The 22,551-nt window shown below is 40.8% G+C and overlaps 1 protein-coding gene across 1 annotated transcript in view; it reads left to right on the top strand.

Moving 5' to 3' along the window:
- C9 (complement C9) overlaps positions 1 to 22,551 on the top strand; it is a 40,880-nt gene that overhangs the window by 13,153 nt on the left and 5,176 nt on the right. The window contains exons 2-9 of the mRNA XM_090276153.1: positions 1,294 to 1,399; positions 1,788 to 1,932; positions 2,183 to 2,330; positions 7,824 to 7,962; positions 11,506 to 11,787; positions 16,550 to 16,790; positions 19,023 to 19,148; positions 21,280 to 21,458. Coding sequence (XP_090132279.1) covers positions 1,294 to 1,399; positions 1,788 to 1,932; positions 2,183 to 2,330; positions 7,824 to 7,962; positions 11,506 to 11,787; positions 16,550 to 16,790; positions 19,023 to 19,148; positions 21,280 to 21,458 — 1,366 coding nt within the window. The remainder of the gene's footprint in view (positions 1 to 1,293; positions 1,400 to 1,787; positions 1,933 to 2,182; positions 2,331 to 7,823; positions 7,963 to 11,505; positions 11,788 to 16,549; positions 16,791 to 19,022; positions 19,149 to 21,279; positions 21,459 to 22,551) is intronic.

The following is a 22,551-nucleotide window of genomic DNA, read 5'->3' on the forward strand; positions in this document are numbered from 1 at the left end:
AAGGAGGAAGAGTTGGAAAAGAGGGCAGAAGAGAAAGAAGAAGTGAAAGGAGTCTAGTGCCATTCAGTCCAAGGGAAGGGAGTGTTTTAAATGGCAAGAGTGGTCAACTGCATTGACCTCCTGGAAGAAGTCAATGAGATAAGTACTGAAAGGAACCAAGTGAGCCCCCTGAAAGCCATCATTGACTTCGGCAGGGCAATATCCTTGAGGTGGGGGAGTTGGGCAGTGATTGGGAGGTCAGGGACGAGAGACCAGGGTGCAACCTACTTTTTCAAGAAAGTTGGCTAAAAAAGATGAGAGAATTTGAGAGGTAGATAAAAGACATGTCTTGCTGAAGAAGGAGATGAAACTATTTTTATTTTGGTTGTGAGAGAAACATAAACATGTTTATAGCAATTTCTTTAAGCATCACACGTTTATGGCAATTTCTTTAAGCCTCACGGTGAAGGGAGAGGAGGGTTGCTGAAAGAAAATGTAAAGTTCAGAAAGAGTGTTTCATATGCTCGCTCATCTGCTTATTTATGTTTCATGTCAAAGACTTGAGCACAATATATTTCAAATGGAGAAGAACTGGAACTGAGGGAGAGTTTTAAATGGAGGAGATATTTGATGGGTCAATGTCTCAAAGAAGAGCTGGGATCTAAAAGTTCCTTGTCAGCCCCCTGGAGTAAAAAGGCTGCATTGTCCAAAGAAGAGGTGCCAGCTCAGGGACATGTGGGCAGGACGTTGATAGGATTCTTATTTGGTGGCTTCTGTTTTGACATTTTTTTTTTCTTTCTGTCATTAAATGAGAGAGAGGTGGTGCTGTAACCAGTAGAGATTCAAGTGGTGAACCAAAGAGAACGACAAGTTCAAAGCCAGAAAAGCCCTGCCCAGAGTTGGGTAGAATAGGCTGTTCAGAGGTAGAAAGCTGAGGAATGAGTTCTGAAGTGGAATGTGAAGGGGTAAGGCTTCCAGTTCAGGAAACGCAGGATGCGGGAGTGGGAAAGCCTAATCAATACGGCACTTGCTTTTGGAATGACCGAGCCGGCTGCTTGAATTTGCAGGAGACCGAGGCAACTCCATGCTCTGCGAGACTGTTGGCAGGAGTGGGGGTGGGGGTGGGAGGTGGGAGATAGGATACAAAGTGAAACAAAGTGTGTAGGAGCTTCAGTGAACTCAAAAACTAGTTGAAAATATAAGTTTCATCAAAGTGAGACACCCAGCAGGATGCCTGATGCCTGGCTAGTTTTTCCTCATCACCCTTATTTTTTGTTGTTGGCCATGGTAAGCTGACATGTTCTCTTATCTTAGTTATGTCCTAGTGGCAGCACAAAGGACTGACACTCCACAGCCCATAGACTGCAGACTGAGCCCTTGGAGCGAATGGTCGCCATGTGACCCCTGCCTGAATCAAACGGTAAGCATTCAACGCTGTTCCCTGCTGACATTCCCAGGCGGAGACTGGACTGCCAGCATCTCCAGGGAAATGACTGTAAGGCAGGGAGCCTCCGACCAAGTCGCAAACTGAGAAGGAGGGAGAAACATCTAATACAGATACCCATGCTGGGTAATCTGAATTTTGCACGCATGCTAAGCGAGTGTCATGAGGAACCATCCTCTGTAGAAGACACTGCCAGCCCTAGAACAGGAGGTGTTCCTTTAAGTAACCGTAAGTGCTTTCGTGGCTCCCACCTTAAAACCATGGACCGTGGGGCTTTGGAGGGCTGCAGTGGTATATGCACAGTTTTAGCTCAGAACCCCCTTTGGAATTAGAAATGCTAATGTTTCCAGCTGGCTTTGTGCAGTTTCGCTCCAGGAGTATTGAAGCCTTTGGACAGTTTAAGGGGAAGACGTGCCTGGCTAGTCTGGGAGACACACAAGACTGTGTGCCCACTGAGATCTGTGAAGAGACTGATGCGGGCTGCGGCCGCGACTTCAGATGTGCATCAGGTAACCCTTGCGTTCTGACTCCTCACGGGTTTCTGTGTGCGCTCATGGGTAAAGAGAGAAACACACCTCTAGGTGCTCATGTTTCCAAGTGTGAAAGGGGCCCCCAAGTGGGCCATCTACATCTTCTGTATATTCTGCAGTCAAATGCATGTGTGTTCCCTCTACGCCAGCATGAAATTGCATTTGATAACTTCAGAGAGAGATAACCTCTGGCATGAGACACACAGTGTCTTCCTGATCTTGATTGCAGGCAGGTGCATAAAGAGGAGACTTCTATGCAACGGTGAAAATGACTGTGGAGACTATTCGGATGAGGACGACTGTGAACATGAATCCCGGAAACCCTGCCATACCAGAGAAGTGAAAGAGTCTGAGATGGGGCGGACAGCAGGCTATGGGTCAGTATTCCCCTTGAATGTTCTGGAAGAAGATGAGGGAATATAATGTCTGTCTCTCTTGCTGTAATAAAGTGATACAGGGTCTTCATTGGTAGAAAGAGTAGCCATGGCTCTGCATTCTGCTTGAATTATGTTTGAGCTTCAAAAAGGTTAAGTGCTGAATAAGTATCTCAAGATAATTTGGACAAACTGCCTAACCTCAATAGGCATCTATAAAATGGACTAGACTCTCAAGATATTAGGTGATTACTTCTGAGTCCAGAAGAAGATGGAATACCTCATTTATGAACCTCTGGAAGACCATAGCAATGTTGAAATCACATGTTAACATTGCAAATTGATTTGCCAGTAGTAGTAGGTCTTGCAATTCCATTCGAATGTCTGAACTGCAAGGAAGACTATCTTCCATGGGAACTTCTCCCGGACCTACACCTGGGCAGAAGTTCTCAGGGGGTTCCAGCATTCTGGAGTTGACTCAAGAGGGAAAAACCAGAGAAAGTGCTTCTGATGACAGCTGATGATAGCACTGTGGCTATGGTTCCCATCACGGAGCTGGGCTCTCCCTCATTTTCCATACAAAACATATGGCCAGGTAAGCCCCGGTGAAAAGTCTCAGACAGTTTCGAACTCAGAGTTATACAGAATAGATACCATTTGCAGAAATGTGTGCTCTAGAAGTTGGGAAAATGACACAGGTGGGAGGTTCTAGACAGTTCTGTTTCATATAATTAAAGGACATTCCACAGATGTCCACAGCACAGTCTCCATTCCTCGTTCTGAGCAGTAAAGAAACTTCAGGTGGCTTTGTTGACAAATTATCCCCAACCAAGACATAAATGTACCACACCAAGTAGTATATTGACTGAAATGGCACTTGGTTCTGTGTCATCCCCTGAAATCAATGTGTCTTTTCATCCTCATAATCCCAGGGCCTGGTTTATATCAGGTCCTTAACACATACTGATGAGTGGATAAATAAGAGAATAAATTAATGAAAATAAGTGCTTTCTAAAATATTATTAACTGACCTCAGGTGAGACTTAAATTGGGTCCATCGAAAGGAATTCCTGTTCAGGACTTTGGTCCTGGGGATAGGGTGAGACAAGAAGATGGGGGTGATGGTGAGGGCAAGACAGATACAGGTTCTCAGCCAGAGGTGGCATTCTCCTAGGGAATATGGAGTGCTGTCTGAAGACTGTTTTGATGATCACAACTGTGGGGTGCCAGGATGGGGTGGCTTGTGGGAGTGATGTCCAGTGGTTAGAGGGCCTACAATGCACAGGACAGCAAGCCCCAAAATGTCAGGGGTACTGAGGCCAAGAAACCCTACACTAAGAAACTGGACAGTTCCTAACACTTCGGTAAAAATGGAGATGTCCTCTCTCTCTCTGTCAGAGGAAACTTCCACTTCTTCAACCACATCAGAGAAAAATTCCAGGGCACCAAGATACCAAGAGGCAGGCACCACACAAAGCATTTCATACATCTTTTATTCACTTTATAAAATCTTCCCAAGCAAGCAGCATTCAAATATTACATGTGGTGCCTTTGGCCCTAAGCCCAAAGGTAGGAATTTTGAATCAAGTGGATGGTCTGGGGTTCCAAATTCAGCCCTTTTAATAATTGGCAGAAATGGTATGGTAGTTGGCCAAAAACTTATAACCAGATCACTGCATGCTCCAATGAGTTCTGACTCTTGCTTTCCCCAGGGAAAGAGTGGGCGTGTCGAAAGCCCATTATTACTTTATTTTGCTTGATTTGGGATCCAAGAAACAGTTTTCTCCCTAATCTAAACAAAAGGGCTTAAAGTAGGGAATTACATATGTTATGTATTCTTACTTAATGAAAATTTACATGGTGTCTTATAGAAAAAGGTTACAGAAAACTTGGCCCATTTAGCTGAAAAACAATTATTTATAATTTTTTGGTTTCCTTTGTTGAGGGAAAAGAACATTTGTTATATAGCATTTGCCAGAGAGTTTATTATTGAGGCATCCCAGAGAGTTGGCCAGGGCTCCTTAAATACCTCATACTTGACCAGGGTCGGGGTGGTGACAGGGAGCATAAACCCAAGTGTCTCTGACTTACATAAACCTATATTTTTTCCACCATGTCACTTCCGTTTTTCTTCTTCCCACATGTCCGTCAGCACCTCATCACCTCGCCCACATCACTACAAAACACACAGGTGGACACCCTAACTTGAAAGCAAAACCAACTTTAGAAAATGAAACTCAGGTGGCACTTTTGACCTAAATATTTGAATGAAGAGTATAGATAGCTGAGTAGCATAAACCAGCCGTTCATATTTAAGAAGAGGTTTCAAAATAGCATGTTGTATTATACTTACACTATTCTTCCATGTCATTCATATTACGTATTTATATATTAGCCATCTCCATCATGCTAACACAGGGCGATGGGACCACGGTGAAATAGAGGTGGTAGACCTGAGCATCCCAATGATAGCAACGTGCTTCTAAACGGCTTCTGCTCCGTCCAGTCTGGAAAACCTCAACAAGTCTTATCAACCGACCTATCCAGTCAGATTCTTTTGCACATGAAAGGGACAAGTACTCATAGTAATTAACTTACTCTTCTTATTTTCCCATTTGAAGGATTTATTTATTTATTTATTTTGAAGGACTCGCATTTAAATCCTTACGCCAGGGGAATTCACTTGCATCACAGGTGTTTCAGCCTCCTGCCTGATAGACATCTGAGATACTCCAGAGATGTTTAGGGAAATCCCCAACCCATCTTCCATTCACTGAAAAAGACTAACAGTGTAAGATGTGCAAGAAGTGACTTTTTGTGCGTGATCTAAGCAGAAGAGCACTTAGGTGGAGGGACCTTGCTCTTCGGTTCACCCGATAAATTGGAGCTGCTTGTAGTTCTAGATGCAGGTGTGAAAACAGGCATCTGTAAGTGCTGCCAAAAACAAAACAAAAAAAAAAACACATTTTTAAAAATTTCTCAGGCAATGACATTCTCTCTGTGAGAAGTTTTCATGTTTCTTGGCAGAACAAAAATTGGCTCATTCTAGACTAGACTGCCTGTCTCTGCAGCAGTGGAACCAAGTCAAAAGTTTTGAAGCATTTCTTCCGTAGTCGTGCCTTAAGCCCTGGATCAGCTTCGTTGTAACTTTCCAGATGCATTCAGCCAACTGGTCTACTTGCTGATCTGTACAGCAATAACCTCTAAACTGTAAAGAGACTTTCCAAGGGGGAGGGAGACTGGTACATTTTAAGATAATGGTTTCCTCAAGTATTAGTTACTTAATTAATCTATCTAACTCATGGTAAACCCTCAATTCCGTATATACATATTTTTCATAAAGTGATAAGCAGGACAGCTCAGCGGCATTCCGGTGGTCAAGCCCATCATCCTTTCTCACCTCCCCTTTACAATCTATTTCCCACTTTCCAAAAGAAGCCTACGCCGCTGACCCAGCTCACATTTCACAATGGAGTAGGAAAACAAGAAGCAATTCCAAATGCTAATACTCAATTGGACCCTAACCCTTTGTAAGTCAAGTGGTCTCCAAGTTTTTTATCAATAACATTAAAGATACCCTAATTAATTATCAGATAATAGACTATAAAAATGATTTTTGATGAAAGACTACGATGTGATCTTTTCTTGGCCTAAAACTCAGAAGATCAAAGAACTGACTGGCATGGCAATGACAACATTTTCTATATTCTTATATACTTATTTATGTGAGTGAAGTTTCTCAGGATTGACTTCTATAAAATTAAAGTAGAAATAAATTGGTAATGAATCCTGGTTTTTTTCTAGCAAAGCAGTAAGTAATATTTGCCCACAAAGTGAGAAGTGGTTCATTTTAACTATATGGTCAGCCTTGAACAAGATATTCATGAATTACTACTTTCTTAATTTGCCTTTCACTAAAGTTGAACTATAATGTTCACTTCCTTTGTAGATTAAAATCTTATTAAGAGTGTGCTGTTTATATAAAGAGGTTGTTTTTAATAACCCCCCGGCAATAGAAGCTGTCATCATCATCATCATCATCATTCATTCATTCATTCATTAGCAATGGGTTTATAGTAAGGCAACAGAGAAGGAAAACTCTGACTCCAAAAAATCTCCGCTGCCTTGTGGCATACCTCTTCAGGGGAAAGGCTAAGGGAGTAAACCCCGACAGAAAATCCGGAGCCGGAGTCCCTAAGGCGGTTTGACGTTGTAGTCAACACCGGCAACTCCTGCGGCGCACCTGAAGCCAAGCTGTATTGACTCCGTCTTTCCCTTGGACCCTTCAGCTGCGAAGAGAGGGGGGGTCTGCTGCATGGGCAACAACAGACCCTCCATATCACCCTGCCCAGGCTCTGTAGCTTCAGCTTCACTGGAGAGGACACTCCAGTGTCATCACAAGATGTCGATTCAACGCGGGAGGAGACAGATACCGTGTCACTCCCGAGTCGGACTGCACAACCATTCTCGGCGGTGCAGATAGACTCTTAAGAAGCTACACCATCGTCTCTCGAGACGGACGGCTGCCGACGAGAGTATAGTAAGGCAACCATAACCTTTGACAAATTGTTCTTGAAATCATTGTCTCTATTTATAACCCAACTCATGGGAGTTAGGAGTGTGGTCTAGGGCAATGGAAGAGTTTATGCTTTTGTGCAAAACTAAGTTACAGATGTGAAGATCAAACCTCCATTTTGGCCTCCCTGGCCTGGGGCCATTTATTCCAGATACATCTTAGACAGCACTGACTTCCTTCAATTAACAAAGATCAGCTTCACATAAAACAAACTGCTTCTCGTTTATCTATTGTGTTTAGAACTAGGAATCAAACGTAACTTTTTAAAAGCTAAACAAGATCCCTCTTTCTGAATTAAAGCTTGCCAAATAAAAATATTTTCTTGTGAAAAAAAGTAGAACTTCTGAGACTGCCTTGCCAGGATGCTGACATTTGGGGGTTCCTCTTAGAAACATAAGGAAAATATAAGGCTGGAGAGAATGAGGTTCTTGACAGGCCGTGAGTCCACCGGAGAAGGGCTTAAGTTTCAAGAGAATGAGGAGTGAAAGAGCCTCAATGTTGATTCACAGGTGAAAAAGTACAGGCATGTGTTATACTGCCCCCTTCTGAGGTACTGTGTTCTCAAGTCATTTAAATCGATGGTCTTAGTACACTAAGAGAGGTTAGCTAAGAGTTAACGCAATGAGGTGAGAGACTCTATGTGCCATATGGCCCCTGGCTCCACATTGATTGCATTTCTTTCATTGTGTTCATCACAGTGTTTTAGTTGCCTAAAGAGTCTACAGGACGTTTCTGAGGTGTGCTTTGTGCCAGAAACACAGAGCAGAGGTGAACAGGCTCTTATTCTGTTCCTGACCATATCACACCCATGTTGGGTGATGGGGACATGAGCCAAAGCTCTCTCTTTCCCCAGAGGCAGAGAATTGCCTTGCACTTGCTCCTGGAACCTCCCTACCTGATGTTCCTGTGTCCATTCTCAGGATCAACATCTTAGGGATGGTTCCCCTAACCACGCCTTTCGACAACGAGTTCTACAATGGACTCTGTGACCGTGTTTGGGATGGAAACACCTTGACCTACTACCGCAGACCCTGGAACGTGGCTACCCTGGTGTATGAAGTAAGTCTCCTCAAAAGGAAACGCATTATTCCACTTTTAGTTGAAAATGGTTTCAATAAGTGAATGCTAAAAAATGCGGAAGATTCCGTAATGTGAATATGAGATTGACTTAAAGAAGAGGACGTATGACATGGATCTCTCTAGAAAATATACAGCATTCTATAATCAACCCTCAGTAACATGCATCTGCGTAGTGGTAGAGCTTTGGCAAATACCTAGACGCCATAAAAAGAATCTTCTGAGGTTCAAATAAAACTAAAAATTTAATTAGTACTGATTTTAGCATTGAGCACACTGCTTTCATGCCATTTAAGGTCACTTTTTGCTAGCCTATTACTGAAAACTTGGCGCTTGTTTTCCTTCAACCCTTCCCTTTGTAAAGCTTGCCTGACTAATACGATTGGCTATTTTCACTCACCTCAAATGCCCCAGCTCTTATGAAACTATTTCTAAAAGTGAGTTTTACTTTCCACAGTGCCACCCCAAACTCACCACCTTCCTGAACGTCACCTGAATTCTCTAGAACCATCTGCAAATTGGACCCATTCAAAGGATTAATATTTATCCCCTTTAGAGATACCTTCTTTGGTCTAAGCAAGATGCAATAAAGAACAATAATTAGCTTATTCTAAACCAGGAGCTAAAGTAATCTGTTTCTTTAAATAGTCCCATTGATGACACAGCCCTTTTGTACTGCTTTCACTCTCATGAGTGTTAGAAACATATATACTTTCAAATGAGTATACTTAGTATTCCTTTTATTCCTAACAATGTTGGAAATCAATCCCTCCCCATTGTAGCCTGAAATGATCATGTTCTCCCATGAATGCTAAAGATTGTAATGTTTCAACTGCTTGGCATTTTTCTCACATGTGACCACGTTGTCATATTTTTTGTACCTGTAAATTCAGAAGAGAATTAGTTACCCACAAATCTCACGGAACATTTTGAATTATTGATCTTTCCCCATCTTGCCAGCTTTATGCGACTTTCTGAAGAAAAAAATGATAATATTCCAAAAAAGTATTACACATGTTCTTTCTTAAAAACAATATGTACCAAAGATAAGGTGACTTTGTCATTGCTGATGGAAGAAGGGTTCTTGTTGTGTTGCTTTATTTTCTTTTTAGTTCTCAGCGTGCATCATACAGTTTTCCTATCTTAGCCACTGTGACCAAGCTCTTAGCTTCTCTATAGGGGTAGTAACTTCTGAGGGCAGGAGAGCTGCCCAGGATGGATCTTGAAGCTACATTTAGAGAGTGAGCACCTGGTTTTTTCCCTAACCTACAACCCTGGACACAGATACGCTTCCTCATTGAGAATGTTTTGTATTTGACAAAGGAGATGTGGTGCTTTCTGTATATTTTACTTACACCCCCAGTGGAGTTAGGAGAAGCACCCCATAATCAAACACACCAATATTTCTGCAGCAGAACTAACCCATGTTTGCACAAAGTGGGAGAAATGAAGACTAAAAATAACTTTATAAATTCAGATCAGATTAATACCACCAAGTGAGTTTTGGCATCAAAGTTATAAAAAAAAAGCAGGTAGGGATTGTGGGCCTGAGTATTTATTTGGTGCCATCTGAGGGAGAGTGCTGATGGTGGTGACTTAACATTTGCTAAAGTCCCCAAATAGACTCCTTTGTGCTACTAGGGCTGGTGCCCCACCCCTTATTCTAATCCAGTATAATCTTAGAAAGTAAATAGCCAAGCTTGTTTGCACTTCATAAATACTAGTTATTATCATCAGGTATAGAGAATCTGCATATTAAATTGAATAAAATTGTATACGCATCTACTATGTGCCAGGCAATTTACCAAATGGTGACACTACAGTAGCATGTGAATAAGACAGACATGGTCCCTGACGTCATGGAGTATACCACCTGAAAGCCTATTAAACGAGTAATTTTACAAGAAAAGTGTTTTTCATTTTGTTTTATTGTAAAAGAAGAGCCATGAGAGCTTACAGAAGATGGATTTTTGGTCTGTGGGATCAGGAAAAGCCTCCCTGATGTTTAAGCTAAGACTTGAAATAGGCATAAGAATTAACCAGAGCAAGGGATATAATATGCATGCATGCGAGTGTGTGAGAGAGTGTGTATCCGTGTGTATAATGTTGTGTTATGAGCGAATGGGGGTGGGTGGGTGTGTTAGAGAACATTCCAGAAAGTATAAAAGGGTCCTGTAGTGGAAAGAAGCGTAGGCTATAGAAGTAGAAAGATAACTAGAGGGCTTGAATACAATCAGAAGAGAATGACTTGGAATAAGTCTAGTTTAGACTTTACCTCCTAGGTAGTGGCAAGACTTTGAAACATTTTAAACAGGGAAGCGAGTTCTCATAATTCTGGAGTCTAGAAATCTGAGATAAGAGTGCTCTCATGGTCACGTTAGGACCCTGTTCTGGGTCACAGACTTCTTGCGTTCTCCCACATGGAAGGGGGTGTAGGGGGCTCTGTGGGGTTGCTTGTGTAAGAGCACTGAGCCCACCCATGAAGGCTCCTCCCTAAGGCCCCCCCTCCTAATATTATCACATTGAACATTGGGATTTTAACATACGGATCTGGGGAGGCGGGGTGCACAAATATTCAGACCATAGATTTCCTTATGCAGAACAATCACCCAGAGTATGCTACAGGAATCCAGTCTATGCCACCGACAAGAGAAGGATGTCACCTTCCCAGACAAGTATCACTATCACCAGCTCTTTCTGAGGATGTCTGGAAAGAGCTTACATGGGGACTAACACCCCTCCCATTGACAACTTGGCAAGGAATGTTTTCATCTCAAGTTTTACTTTTTGACTAGGCTGTTAGTTCAGTCCTTTTTTTCACACAAAAATGAATATGAGGGAAAAAAAAATCAAGAAGTCTAAACAGCACAACAGATTATGCAAAGAGGAATGTTCCCACTCCACATTCTCATTTCATGGTTCCTTCTGAAGGGCAAACACTGTCTGTGGTTTGTGTGTATTTCCAGTAATTTTCCATGTATGTCCGTGTTTCTTTTTTATTTTATTTTATTTATTTTATTTTTTATTTTTGCAAGCCGTAGTGTGTCAAGGCTAAGAGGCAGTTCAAGTCTCAAGTCCTGGCCTCTCTATTTAAATTAATTAACATGTGTAAAATACACAAACAAGTTCCTGGCCTACAGGCCATTAAAAGGGTTAGTTTTATTTACTTTTTTTGTTTGCATACAAGTGGAAGTCTATTGCACATCTGTTATGCAACTTGCTTCTTAATTATGACTATATTAACTTTTGAAAACTTGCTATGTTCTAAACCTTTCATCCATGTTATTTCATCGAATCCTTACAACCCTCTTTGGGTGCGGTGTGGTGAGCATTGCTGTTTCGCAGGGTAGGAATCAGCCCGGGGACACAGAGGTTACTGCAACGTCCTCCAAGTCGGGGTCCGGGATTTGAACCCCTGCAGTCTCATTTCAGGGCCTTCACTCACCGCCTTTAAAGGCTCTACTGCCTTTCCAATAATTGTGGGGTTTTTTTCTGTGTTAACAACACTTTGTTATTCTCTTTTAGACCAAAGCTGATAAAAATTTCAGAACTGAACATTATGAGGAACAGTTTGAAGCATTCAAATCTGTCATCCAGGAGAAATCATTACAGCTGGGTGCTCATGCATCTCTAAAATTCACAAAGACTGAGAAATGCGGGTTGCCTAACGTTAAACCTGAACATTGTCCTGAAGAAGAAGCCTCCTCAAAGAATGGTACTACTGGAGCAACTGCTCAAGGTACCCTTGGATTTACCTACTCCAAAACTGAAATTTACCAGCTGCTGTTGTCACACTCGTCTCAGAAGGTAAGAAAGAACACTTCATATAGAGAATACAACGGGATACAAACTAACCAAACCTCCTCTTTGAAGCGTGAGTGTTTAGAGCAGATCAAGCTCATAAGAGAGAAAAAAACTGATACTCAACAAATCCTCCAATATATAACTCAAAGATCGGGAAGAAGAACGGTTACTGGAGAAAAATCCCATATAGGATCTTTAGTAAGAATAAGAGATGTTTGGTGGTAGTGAACAGAGAAAAAGTGTATGAAGAATTCAGAGCATACTTTTTGACTGGGATTGTGATAATAGACTGTTCAATGTATACTGTCTTCAGAATTACAATGAAAAATCATACTGCATAATGTTGGTAATTCACTGCAATGCCTTAAAGTCATACACATTGCATATGGAATTGGTCTGTTTACTTTGTAATCATGCCTTTAACTTTAGACTTTGAAAATGTGTTTGCTTTTTAATATTTAAGCCAGATTTCAATGTTTGTTTCATTATCTTTGGAAACATAGAATATACTTTCTATGATAGGTCGGCGGCGGCGGCAGCCGTCCGTCTCGAGAGACGATGGTGTAGCTTCTTCAGAGTCTATCTGCACCGCCAAGAATGGCTGTGCAGTCCGACTCGGGAGTGACATGGTATCTGTCTCCTCCCGTGTTGAATCGACATCTTGCGATGACGCTGAAGCTACAGAGCCTGGGCAGGGTAATATGGAGGGTCTGCTGTTGCCCATGCAGCAGACCCCCCCTCTCTTCGCAGCTGAAGGGTCCAAGGGAAAGACGGAGTCGATACAGCTTGGGTTCAGGTGCGCCGCAGGAGTTGCCGGTGTTGACTACAACGTCAAACCGCCTTAGGGACTCCGGCTCCGGATTTTCTGTCGGGGTTTACTCCCTTAGCCTTTCCCCTGAAGAGGTATGCCGCAAGGCAGCGGAGGTTTTTTGGAGTCAGAGTTTTCCTTCTCTGATGTACCCTGACTGGAAGATCGAACCAGCGACACTTAGCTCGCAGGCCGACGCTCAATCCACTGAGCTAAACCAGCCAGGGCCATGATAGGTATAGTGCTTGTAATATGCTCATTCTTCCTTTTTTGATGTCACAATCACCTATTTAGGTGCCCTTCTCCACTTTGAAAATAATAATAATTCCCTCAGTACTTACAATATGCCTAATGATATGATTTTTTTATGGGTCTGTACATTGCCTCTGTATTCACATGAATACCCACCTACAGTGTGCAGTTGAGAACTTCTCTAAACCATTCAACAGGTATTTAATTGTAGCCTTGCGATGTGGTCAAGTACTGCTCCAGGTGCTTGAATCTATTTGTGAACAGATGAACAAAGAATCCTCATCCTGTCCTCCTGGACAGGACAGAGATCAGCAGGGAAGATATACAAAAACAATAAACACAATAGAACAAGAAGGAAGTTCTCCAGAATTCAGAAAATAATAAGTGCTGTGGGACAAAATGAAAAATTGAGTAACATAAGGAAAATCAAGAGTGCTAGGTAGATGACGGTATTCAGAGGGAAGCTTGAGGTAGCCTTCATTAAGGAGATTAGTTCTGATGAAATATTTAAAGAAGAATAGACAGCCAAATAGTTATATCTGAGATGATATATCTGGCAGACGGAACTTTTAGAGACAAAACTCTAAGATCAGAAAATAGCTGCCCATTGGGCCAAAGTGAAGCAGAAGGAGAGAAGTTAGAGAGGTTACCTTGAACCAGATCATGGAGGCCTCACAGCCTATTCTAAATGTTTTCTTTTTCTCTGAGTGACAGAAGAGGTCACTGAAATGTTTTTCAGAGAATATTGATAGACCCTAATAGATTTTAAACGATTACTCCTGGTACCCTATTAAGAAGACATTATGAGAATTAAGAGCAAAAGCAAGAAAGCTTGTTTAAAGGTATTGCAGGAACGCAGGTAGAGATGAGAGCGGTTCGGGCAGGACAGCTGCAGTCAAACACGACTCTAAGGTTTGGGCCTGAACAACTGGAGAAATGGACTTGCTAAAGACCAACGTGGAGATAACTTCAGGTAGAGCAAGTCTGCAGGAGAACACCAACTGGACATCCAGCTGGAGATGTCAGGCAGAAAGTTGGTGTTTTGATTGTAGAGTTTGGAAATAGGTCTGGGCTTGAGCTATAAATTTGGGGGTTGTTATACATAGAAGGTGTTCAAAGTCATAGGGGCTTGGGGAGCCCACTAACAGTAGAGATCAGCGGTTCTCAACCTGTGGATCACGACCCCTTTGGGGATCGAATGACCCTTTCACAGGGGTCGCCTAAGACCATCGGAAAACACATATGTAATTACATATTGTTTTTGTGATTAATCCCTATGCTTTAATTATGTTCAATTTGTAACCATGAAAATACATCCTGCATATCAGATATTTACATGACGATTCATAACAGTAGCAAAATTACAGTTATGAAGTAGCAACAAAAATAATTTTATGGTTGGGGGTCACCACAACATGAGGAACTGTATTAAAGGGTCGTGGCATTAGGAAGGTTGAGAACCATTGGTATAGATAGAAAATAGAAGATCAAAGACTAAACCAAGGACAGTTCAACAGAAAGTCTGGAGAAAGAGCAGGAACCAGCAGAGGAAAGCAAGATGCAGTTACTGTAATGTCCTAGAACCTTGTTACTCAAAGTGCAGTGCACAGACCAGCAGCACCTACATCACTGGGAAACTAGAATTTCAGACTCTATTTCAGACCTACTGTATCAGAATTGCATTATAACAAGATTCTTCTAGGTGATTTGTTCACACTTTACAGTTTGAGAGGACCTGTTCTAAAAGACAAGGGAAGAAACCCTACCAAGGAGAAAGGAGTGGTAAACTGTATCCAGTATTCTAATATGTATGTCAAAGAAGATGAAGACTGAGAAGCAACTGGCTTTAGCATTCTGAAGGTCATTGGTGAGCTTGACCAGAGGAGTTTTGCTGGGGTTGTAAGAACAGCAGCATAGCTGGATTAGACTTAAGAGAAACTGGAAAAAGAATTGGAAACAGTCAATATAGAAAGCTCTTTAAGAGAATTTTGCCTCTAATGAGGAAAAAGAAATAAGTAACGATGTTTGGATAAGTGAGGTCGAGAGATTCTTTTTAATTTCTGTAGATGGAATAAACAACAGTATGTTTGAATAAGAATGACCTAAGGTCTACCTCTAAAATAAGTTAAGCCAAAGAACATAACATCTTTCTGACAATTTTAGCGACAGGCAAAGAAATCCAAATACATGTGGGGTATCTCTGAGACTCCACTGAGAAATATTATGCAAGTCATCAGATGGAGAACTAATATGACTATTATATCTGCAGTAAGTTTCTCTGGGATTTTTGTTAGAAACTGAATCACACACTATCACCTTCAGTTAAATCATGCAGTGTGACTAATTATGCTTCTATAATGCAGAAACTTTGGTGTGATGTTCATATACACCAAGATATACCTTTTAAAAAATAATAAAATGTTTTTAACTCCCATGCAATCAACACGTACCAACAACAACTACAGCAGGACAATTTCAAAATAATAATCTACAGAATAATGGGTGCCAATTTCAATTTAGTTTTGGCTAGGACAGTCTAGAGCATTTAGTCACATAGTTTATCACTGCCCCAGCTTTCTCTTAGTAACTTAAGCCATCATCCCGGGGAACATTTAACTGTTGAGCTGTGTTAAGTTGGCTTGAGATCCATGTCTTAAAATATTGTCTATTCCATCTCTGTTATCAAAGACATAGTGGAAGGGAAGAGGGAGACCTCAGACCTAGGTTTTCAGTACGAATTGTTGCCATGGGCTACTCGTGTCATTTGGAGCAAATAACTTGATACCTTTAGATCAGAGTTTCTTTGTCTGTAAAATAAAAAGATTGGGCTTCATACATAATGTCTACATTTCCTTCCATTGTTAACATTTTAAAATCAACTTAGTGAGGTATAATTTGCATACAATAAAATGCAAAGATTTCAAGCATGTAATTCCATGAGTTTTAAAACTATTGTATCCACCTGTGTTACCACCCCCTCAAACAAGATAGAGCACATTTTCACCACCTCAAGAAAATTCCTTTTTGCCTTTGCAGTCAATTCCCTGCCACCTGAGAGGCAGCAAATGATGAGTCTTCTCTGACCATAACTTAGTTTCACCTGTTCTAGAATGTCATAAAAATGGAACCATACAGTATATATTCTTTTGTGTCTGACTTAATTCAGTCAGCATACTACTTTTGATTTACTTATGCTGTTGCATGTATCAGTAGTTCGTTTCTTTTTATTGCTAACTGGTACTCCTTTGTGAATAGACTACAATTTGTTTATTAATTTCCCTGTTGATGGACATGTGAGTCCTCTTCAATTTTAAGCTATGCTGACTAAAGCCTCTATAAAAGTCTTCTACAGGTCTTTCTGTGGACAATTTTTTTAAAACCTTAGGTAAATATGTAAAAGTACGATTGCTGGCCATAGGGTTCCTGTGTGTTTACATTTATAAGAAACTATCAAACAGTCTTCTAAAGTGGTTACATCATTTTCCACTTCAGCCAGCAATGTATGAGAGGATTCTAGCTGCTGAACATCTTCATCAACAGTTGGTATTGATAATAATTTGTTTGCCATTCTACTGGGTTAAAGTGTTATCTCCCAGTCGCTGCTAAAAAGATGTATCACCTGTGAACATTTCAAGTTTCGTGATTTTTAAATTTGAAATCATGGTGATAAAACTCACATGTATTTTCTTCTGGTCTACAACAAAGGAAAAAATGCTTCTGCACGTGAAAGGAGAAGTTGATCTGGGCAGATTTGTGATGAGAAGTCGGGATGTCATGCTGTCAACAACTTTCGTGGATGCTTTAAAAAATCTGCCAAGCACCTATGAAAAGGGGGAATACTTTGCATTTTTGGAAACCTATGGAACTCACTACAGTGTCTCTGGGTCTCTAGGAGGATTCTATGAACTAATATATGTTTTGGATAAAGCTTCCATGAAGGAAAAAGGTATACCCAGAGGTCTAACTTCTAGTAATATTTTAACCAATAATTATTTCTCCTGCTAACCTCTTTCAATGGTTAAAGGCTCTAGAATAGAGTTATGTAACCTCCTTCCTTGAGAGAACATTCTCTGTGCCCTTTGGCATCTAAAACCCTATCACAGTAAACTGACTTCTACCTCAAACAAGAGGACTTGGTCATGCACTAGTCAACAGCAGAAATTGTATTGCAATTTAATATTATTTGGTAAAGTTGCTTTTAGTGAAGTCCTATTTAAAAGGTGAAGGAAAGTTCAAGAGACATAATTTATATAACCTATGTCTTATTCAGTAGTCTCGCTTAATTATATGCATGATAATTATCTTCCGAAGTGTTCTGCAATACTGGGAGGGAAGGGACAACATGAACACCATATACCTCTGACATCTTACAGCAAGGGTAGAAAATTAGTTTCACCTGGTATGATGACGATTCTAATCATATGGTGGTAGTTGCTGACCACACTTGAAATTATAGAAGGAAGGCCATGGTTGATCATCCATGTTTGCCGTATGTACAGGATAGGCCTATGTGTTGTTTAATTGCCATCCTGGCTTAAAGGCTTTATCAAAAGCTTTTAAGAACAAAGTAGATGCAAAAGACTATGTTAATAAGTTTTATTTATTTATTTTATAATTACAGCAAGCTATAACATTTCTTAAAGAGGTGACAGATGTCAGCATATCTCTTCTCTCTGCCCTCAAAGTTTTCGGGTGCACCTCTGAGGAAGAGAGGTGTTGCCAAAAGCCACTTCCATGGCTCTGTCCCTGTAGCCTCAGGCAGTGGGAAGTGCAGAACGGGATACCTCTATGAGCTTAAAGCCGAACACTGTCCCCACAGTTGGTAAACATGCTCTGAATGAAATAAAGAGGACACAGCCAGAACCAGTTGATCTTAATGCCACAGTCTAGTCTGGACAGGTAGAAGAAACCTTACCTGGGGAAGTGAAAATGAGGCTTCTTGGCTTGGAAGTCCTGCAGAATAGCATTATGTGGTCTCGGAGCCCTGCCTGGAGAGCTACATTGATAGATATCACCGCGGGAGGGGCACGAGAGCTCTAAGTCTCCAGTAACTTGAAAATCAGAAGAAAAAGGCTCCGTAGGGGTGATCGAAACACACAAAAACCTTCAGGCTAAGAGTCTGGGGGTGAAAAAGCTCCAAGTGCTGAAACCTTTAATCTTAGAACTACAATTGTTGCTGGCGAAAACAAGTTCTTGCCGTGGCACGAGAAAGGAATTTCAGAGGGCACACACGTGGGAGAAGTTTAAACACAGTGGCAAGGCTTATTGGGGTGAAGGGGAATGACGGGCTCTCAGAGCTGTAGAGGGCCCGCAGGCTTTAGTAGCAGCTGCTCCGAGATCCTTGATAATCCTCCATATAATTTCTCGGTTTGGGGGGAACGAGCAGGCTTGCTTTCAAACTGTCCACCTACTTCCTGGGTTTTCCCAGGCTTGTGCTGGGCCCTCCCCCAAGCAAATCTGCTTCCTGGACCTTCCGGGGTTCCGCACCCTCATTCAACCCAATCCTTTCCCCAGATTTTCCCAGGGGTTAGATTCTGCCCCTTCCTGTCTCCATTTTGGCTCCCACTGCACATACCGCCAAGTCCTGGTGCAGCATCTGGCTTCTACTGCGCATGCAACCTAACAAAGGAATTTCGACACTGTTGTGATCCTTCCCTTGGTAATCCCAGTTAATGACCAATAATGGATTTTTCTGCCCAATTCAGGGATCATGTACCCTTAGGGGAGGATGTGGCTGCCCCCCACAGAGACTGTGAATGCTGTGGCTTCCTAGTAAATGAGGCTTAATGTCTAATTCCGGTCCCTAGTAGATGAGGCTTAATGTCTGATTCGGCTCCCTAGTTTGTTTGGCTTAATGTCCGATTCATTTGCACCCTTCCTTTATTTATTTATAACTAACTAATTACGTACACTAACATTACCACCCCAGTATGACCTATGTCCCTTTTTAAGCAAGGGGTAAATTTATATGTCCTTGGCCATTAAGTTGGCAAGCAAAGTCAAAAGGAGGCCTCTAGAATCAAATACGAGGACAAAGCAAGACAGATAGGACCATGCATTTGTGTTTAATAATAATGTCGAGGAATCCAAGTATGTTTCTTTACAAAAGAGCAAAAATGGAATTTATGCATGCTATTGACATATTATCTAATCATTTTCAACTAAATACATTAAACAGGTGTTGAATTAGAAGATGTAAAGAGATGCCTTGGGTTTAATGTGGATTTAGCTGGGAATTTTGGAGTTGAAATCCAAGGACAGTTTAATGGAAGTGATTGTTTAAAGAGGGGTGACGGTAATTCTGGTAAGTACAGCCTAACTCATTAGGTTAAAAAGGGGGGCGGGGGGCACTGGCTGGTGTGGCTCAGTGGATTGAGTGCCGGCCTGTGAACTGAAGGGCTGCTGGTTCGATTCCCAGTCAGGGCACGTGCCTGGGGTGCGGGCCAGGTCCCCAGTTGGGGGCGTGCAAGAGGCAACTGATAGATGTTTCTCTCACATGTCGATGTTTCTCTCCCCCTGTTTCTCCCTCCCTTCCCGTCTCTCATAAATAAACAAACAAACAAACAAACAAACAGGTGGAGGGCATGCCAATTAGCACTGCCCAGTCACTAAGAGCCCACTTAATAGCTAGCCTCTCTATTAACACTTTGAGTGCCAACATCGCTGTGAGCAACGCTGACAAATTTTCCCAAAAGTGCCAGCGTCGTTCACAGCGACTCTTTTGATAGCTATAAATGTAAATAGCAATGGAATAATTCCTATTTTATGTTTTGTTCTCTTTTTTTTTGTAGCTCACGTTATATAGTGATATAACTTTTTCCAAATTTCAAATTATACATGGCACTCAAAGGGTTAATAAAAACCCATGGACGTGCACACATCAGTGCCACCGTTGTCAAGACTGTGCAGTACACAGTTCTAGAGGGTTCCATTCACACTATAGTCGTTATAGATCTATAATTTATGATGGAAATGATAGAATAATCTCTTGAGGAAATAATTTTCTTTTTTTCCCCTAATTTTAACAAAGCTTCTAAAAGGGTTAGTGACAGACAGTACTGTGTGTGTTCATCAAAAAAGGAGAAGACCAAAACTCTCTAACTCACTCTTCCACCTGACTTGAAATCTCTAACCCACCTTCACCCAATTGGCCAAGGGGTACAAACTTACAATTATAGGATAAATAAGTATTAGGGATGTAATGTACAACATGATGACTATACATAATTAACAATGCTATCTGGTATATTTGAAAGTTATTAAGAGAGTATATGCTAACATTTCACATCACACAAAAACTTTTGTAACTAATGATATGACATGTGTTAAATAAACTTATTGTGGTAATTATTTTATAGTATATACAGGTGAAATCATTATGACATACATGTTAAATTTACACAGTGTTTTGCAACAATTAAGTTTCAATACAGCTGAAAAAAGAAATCCCTAATCCATCCTTAACATGAAATCAGTGCATAACCCCTTTAAAAATATAAATATCTTTAGTACAACTATTACTTCTATTGTTAATCTTTAGCAGATTTACAAGCATGAGGCAGTGTGGAAATTCTCAAGTTTTACTCTAATCAGAAAAACATAACACCATTTTCTGAAATACAAATACTTAACCCTCACCTTTACAGATAGTGGGGAAGCAGAAAATAGAAAAGCCTGATTTTTTTTAAAGCACAGCAACCACTAATATGTGGCCATGATTGGAAACCACTGATGAACTGAAAAGAAAACTGAACTTTCCATCAAAGTTCATAATTTCAATATTTAGTCCTTAAACTAACTATGTAATTTTGGGCTAGTCATTCCAACTCTCTGAGTCTTCAGTTTTCTCATCCACAAAAATTAGGAAGATTAAAAAATTACACCTCAGAAACTTTTTCTGGTTCAAAAAATTCACAAGTCTAAAAGATTCACAGAAGTTTGATATAAGTATAATAGTTTAGTCTGGAGACAAAGACCGAGGAGAAACGGGTAGGTTTTGGGGGTAGAAATAAATGTTGCTTTTCACTTCATTCTTTTTTGTACCCTTTGATTTTTTATAATATTAAAATAGTTTAAGGAAAACCCTTATGAAATATAATTATGAAGGTAATTCTACAACAAAAATATTATATAGTACCTTTAAATTTGTGTTTAGTTCCCCATTTGTGCACATTCATAAGTGATTAACTTTGAATTACCAATGTATCTCAATCATGGTACTTTTTTTTTTTTTAAGAAAAAGACAATTGCAGTCTATAATCAGCTACTAATAAAAATTGCCCTTGGGGATTTGGGGTGAAAAGTTACATAAGGAATACTTCTAAGTAAAGTTCAATAGCTATATTAGACTATCCTTTACAAAAGGGGTTCAATAAATGTTTCTCAAATACCACCGAATTAAAAATCCTTGACTTACATTCTCTTCCTCTTCTCAGTAAACATCACCAGAGACAACATCATCGATGACGTTATTTCATTCATCCAAGGAGGGACCAAACAATACGCGCTTCAGCTGAAGGAGAAGCTTGTCAAAGGAGCCAAAATGGTGGATGTGACTGACTTTGTAAACTGGGCGTCTTCCTTAAGTGATGCTCCAGTGCTCATAAATCCGAGGGTAAGGAGTGTTTTGCTTCAGAGAGAAGAGTTTGTCAGTCTCTTCTTCAGCATAACTGTTGGTTCAAATGGACAGTGACTTTCACCTGAAAGAGGTGTGAGCATTCAAATGCACTCCCATCTCATCCCCAGGAAGAAGCATGGCTTAGGTGAGAGGCCCAGAACGTGGCATCAGGCCAACCCTGGCTGAGTGGGGACCTCTGTCCCTCACTAGATGTGTAATAATTTCTGACTTCTGCAAGCCTAGGTTCTCCAGGGCTCCAGGTGTATTTTAAGGGTTTAATAAGGTTGCATACAGAAAGCCTATAGCACAGACTGGCCCAGAACAGGCGCTCAGAAATTGCTAGTTCCCTTCAATCTGCCTCTGGCTGTCCTTCCCCATGGGCGGCATCACACCGCCACCTCCAACACAGGAACACCATATTTGTTAAGGGAAGTTCCTAAGTCTCCTTTATGAGAACTCATGGGAGATATTACTCCTTAATCTCAGTTTCAAGCATCGTTTTGTTTCTCTTGGGAATCAGGTACATTTTTTTATAATGCATATGATCATTAAATTCAGTTGCCTTATTCAATGTGCTAGAAAATATAACCAAATCTGTGACCCCCCCTTGTGCAAATGGGTGGGTTCCCCTGCATTTTGGGCTTTTGTGTTGCTTTTACCTTCATCTTGCCTTTTCTGTTCTCAGTTCTCCTTTTTTAATTTCCCTCAATCACTCTTATCTACCCACATGCCAACCTATATTAAGTTCTTTCTGGAACAACTAAAATAATCACAAATAATTAACCTACGATTTTTTGTTACATTGTGCGACTTAGCAGTGATGCACCAGATGTCAAAGAGCATCAGTATTTTAAAGAGCTGTGTGCTCTGTCGTGGTCATTATAGTTCTAACCACATAGTGAAAATCACTCCTGACTCTCTTGTATAGGGATAAAAATAACACTCATGCTATCAACAAACTACATTTAATACATAGAGTTTAATTCGTTTGGAAGCCTATAAGAAACCTAAACACTTAACATAATAATATAATACTTAATATAATAACCCAAGTACTTAATATTAAACTAGATGGTATTGTAGCAAGTTT

This window comes from Furipterus horrens, unplaced genomic scaffold (assembly GCF_987537825.1).
Source record: "Furipterus horrens unplaced genomic scaffold, mFurHor1.1.pri manual_scaffold_5, whole genome shotgun sequence".
Taxonomy (NCBI): Eukaryota; Metazoa; Chordata; class Mammalia; order Chiroptera; family Furipteridae; genus Furipterus; species Furipterus horrens.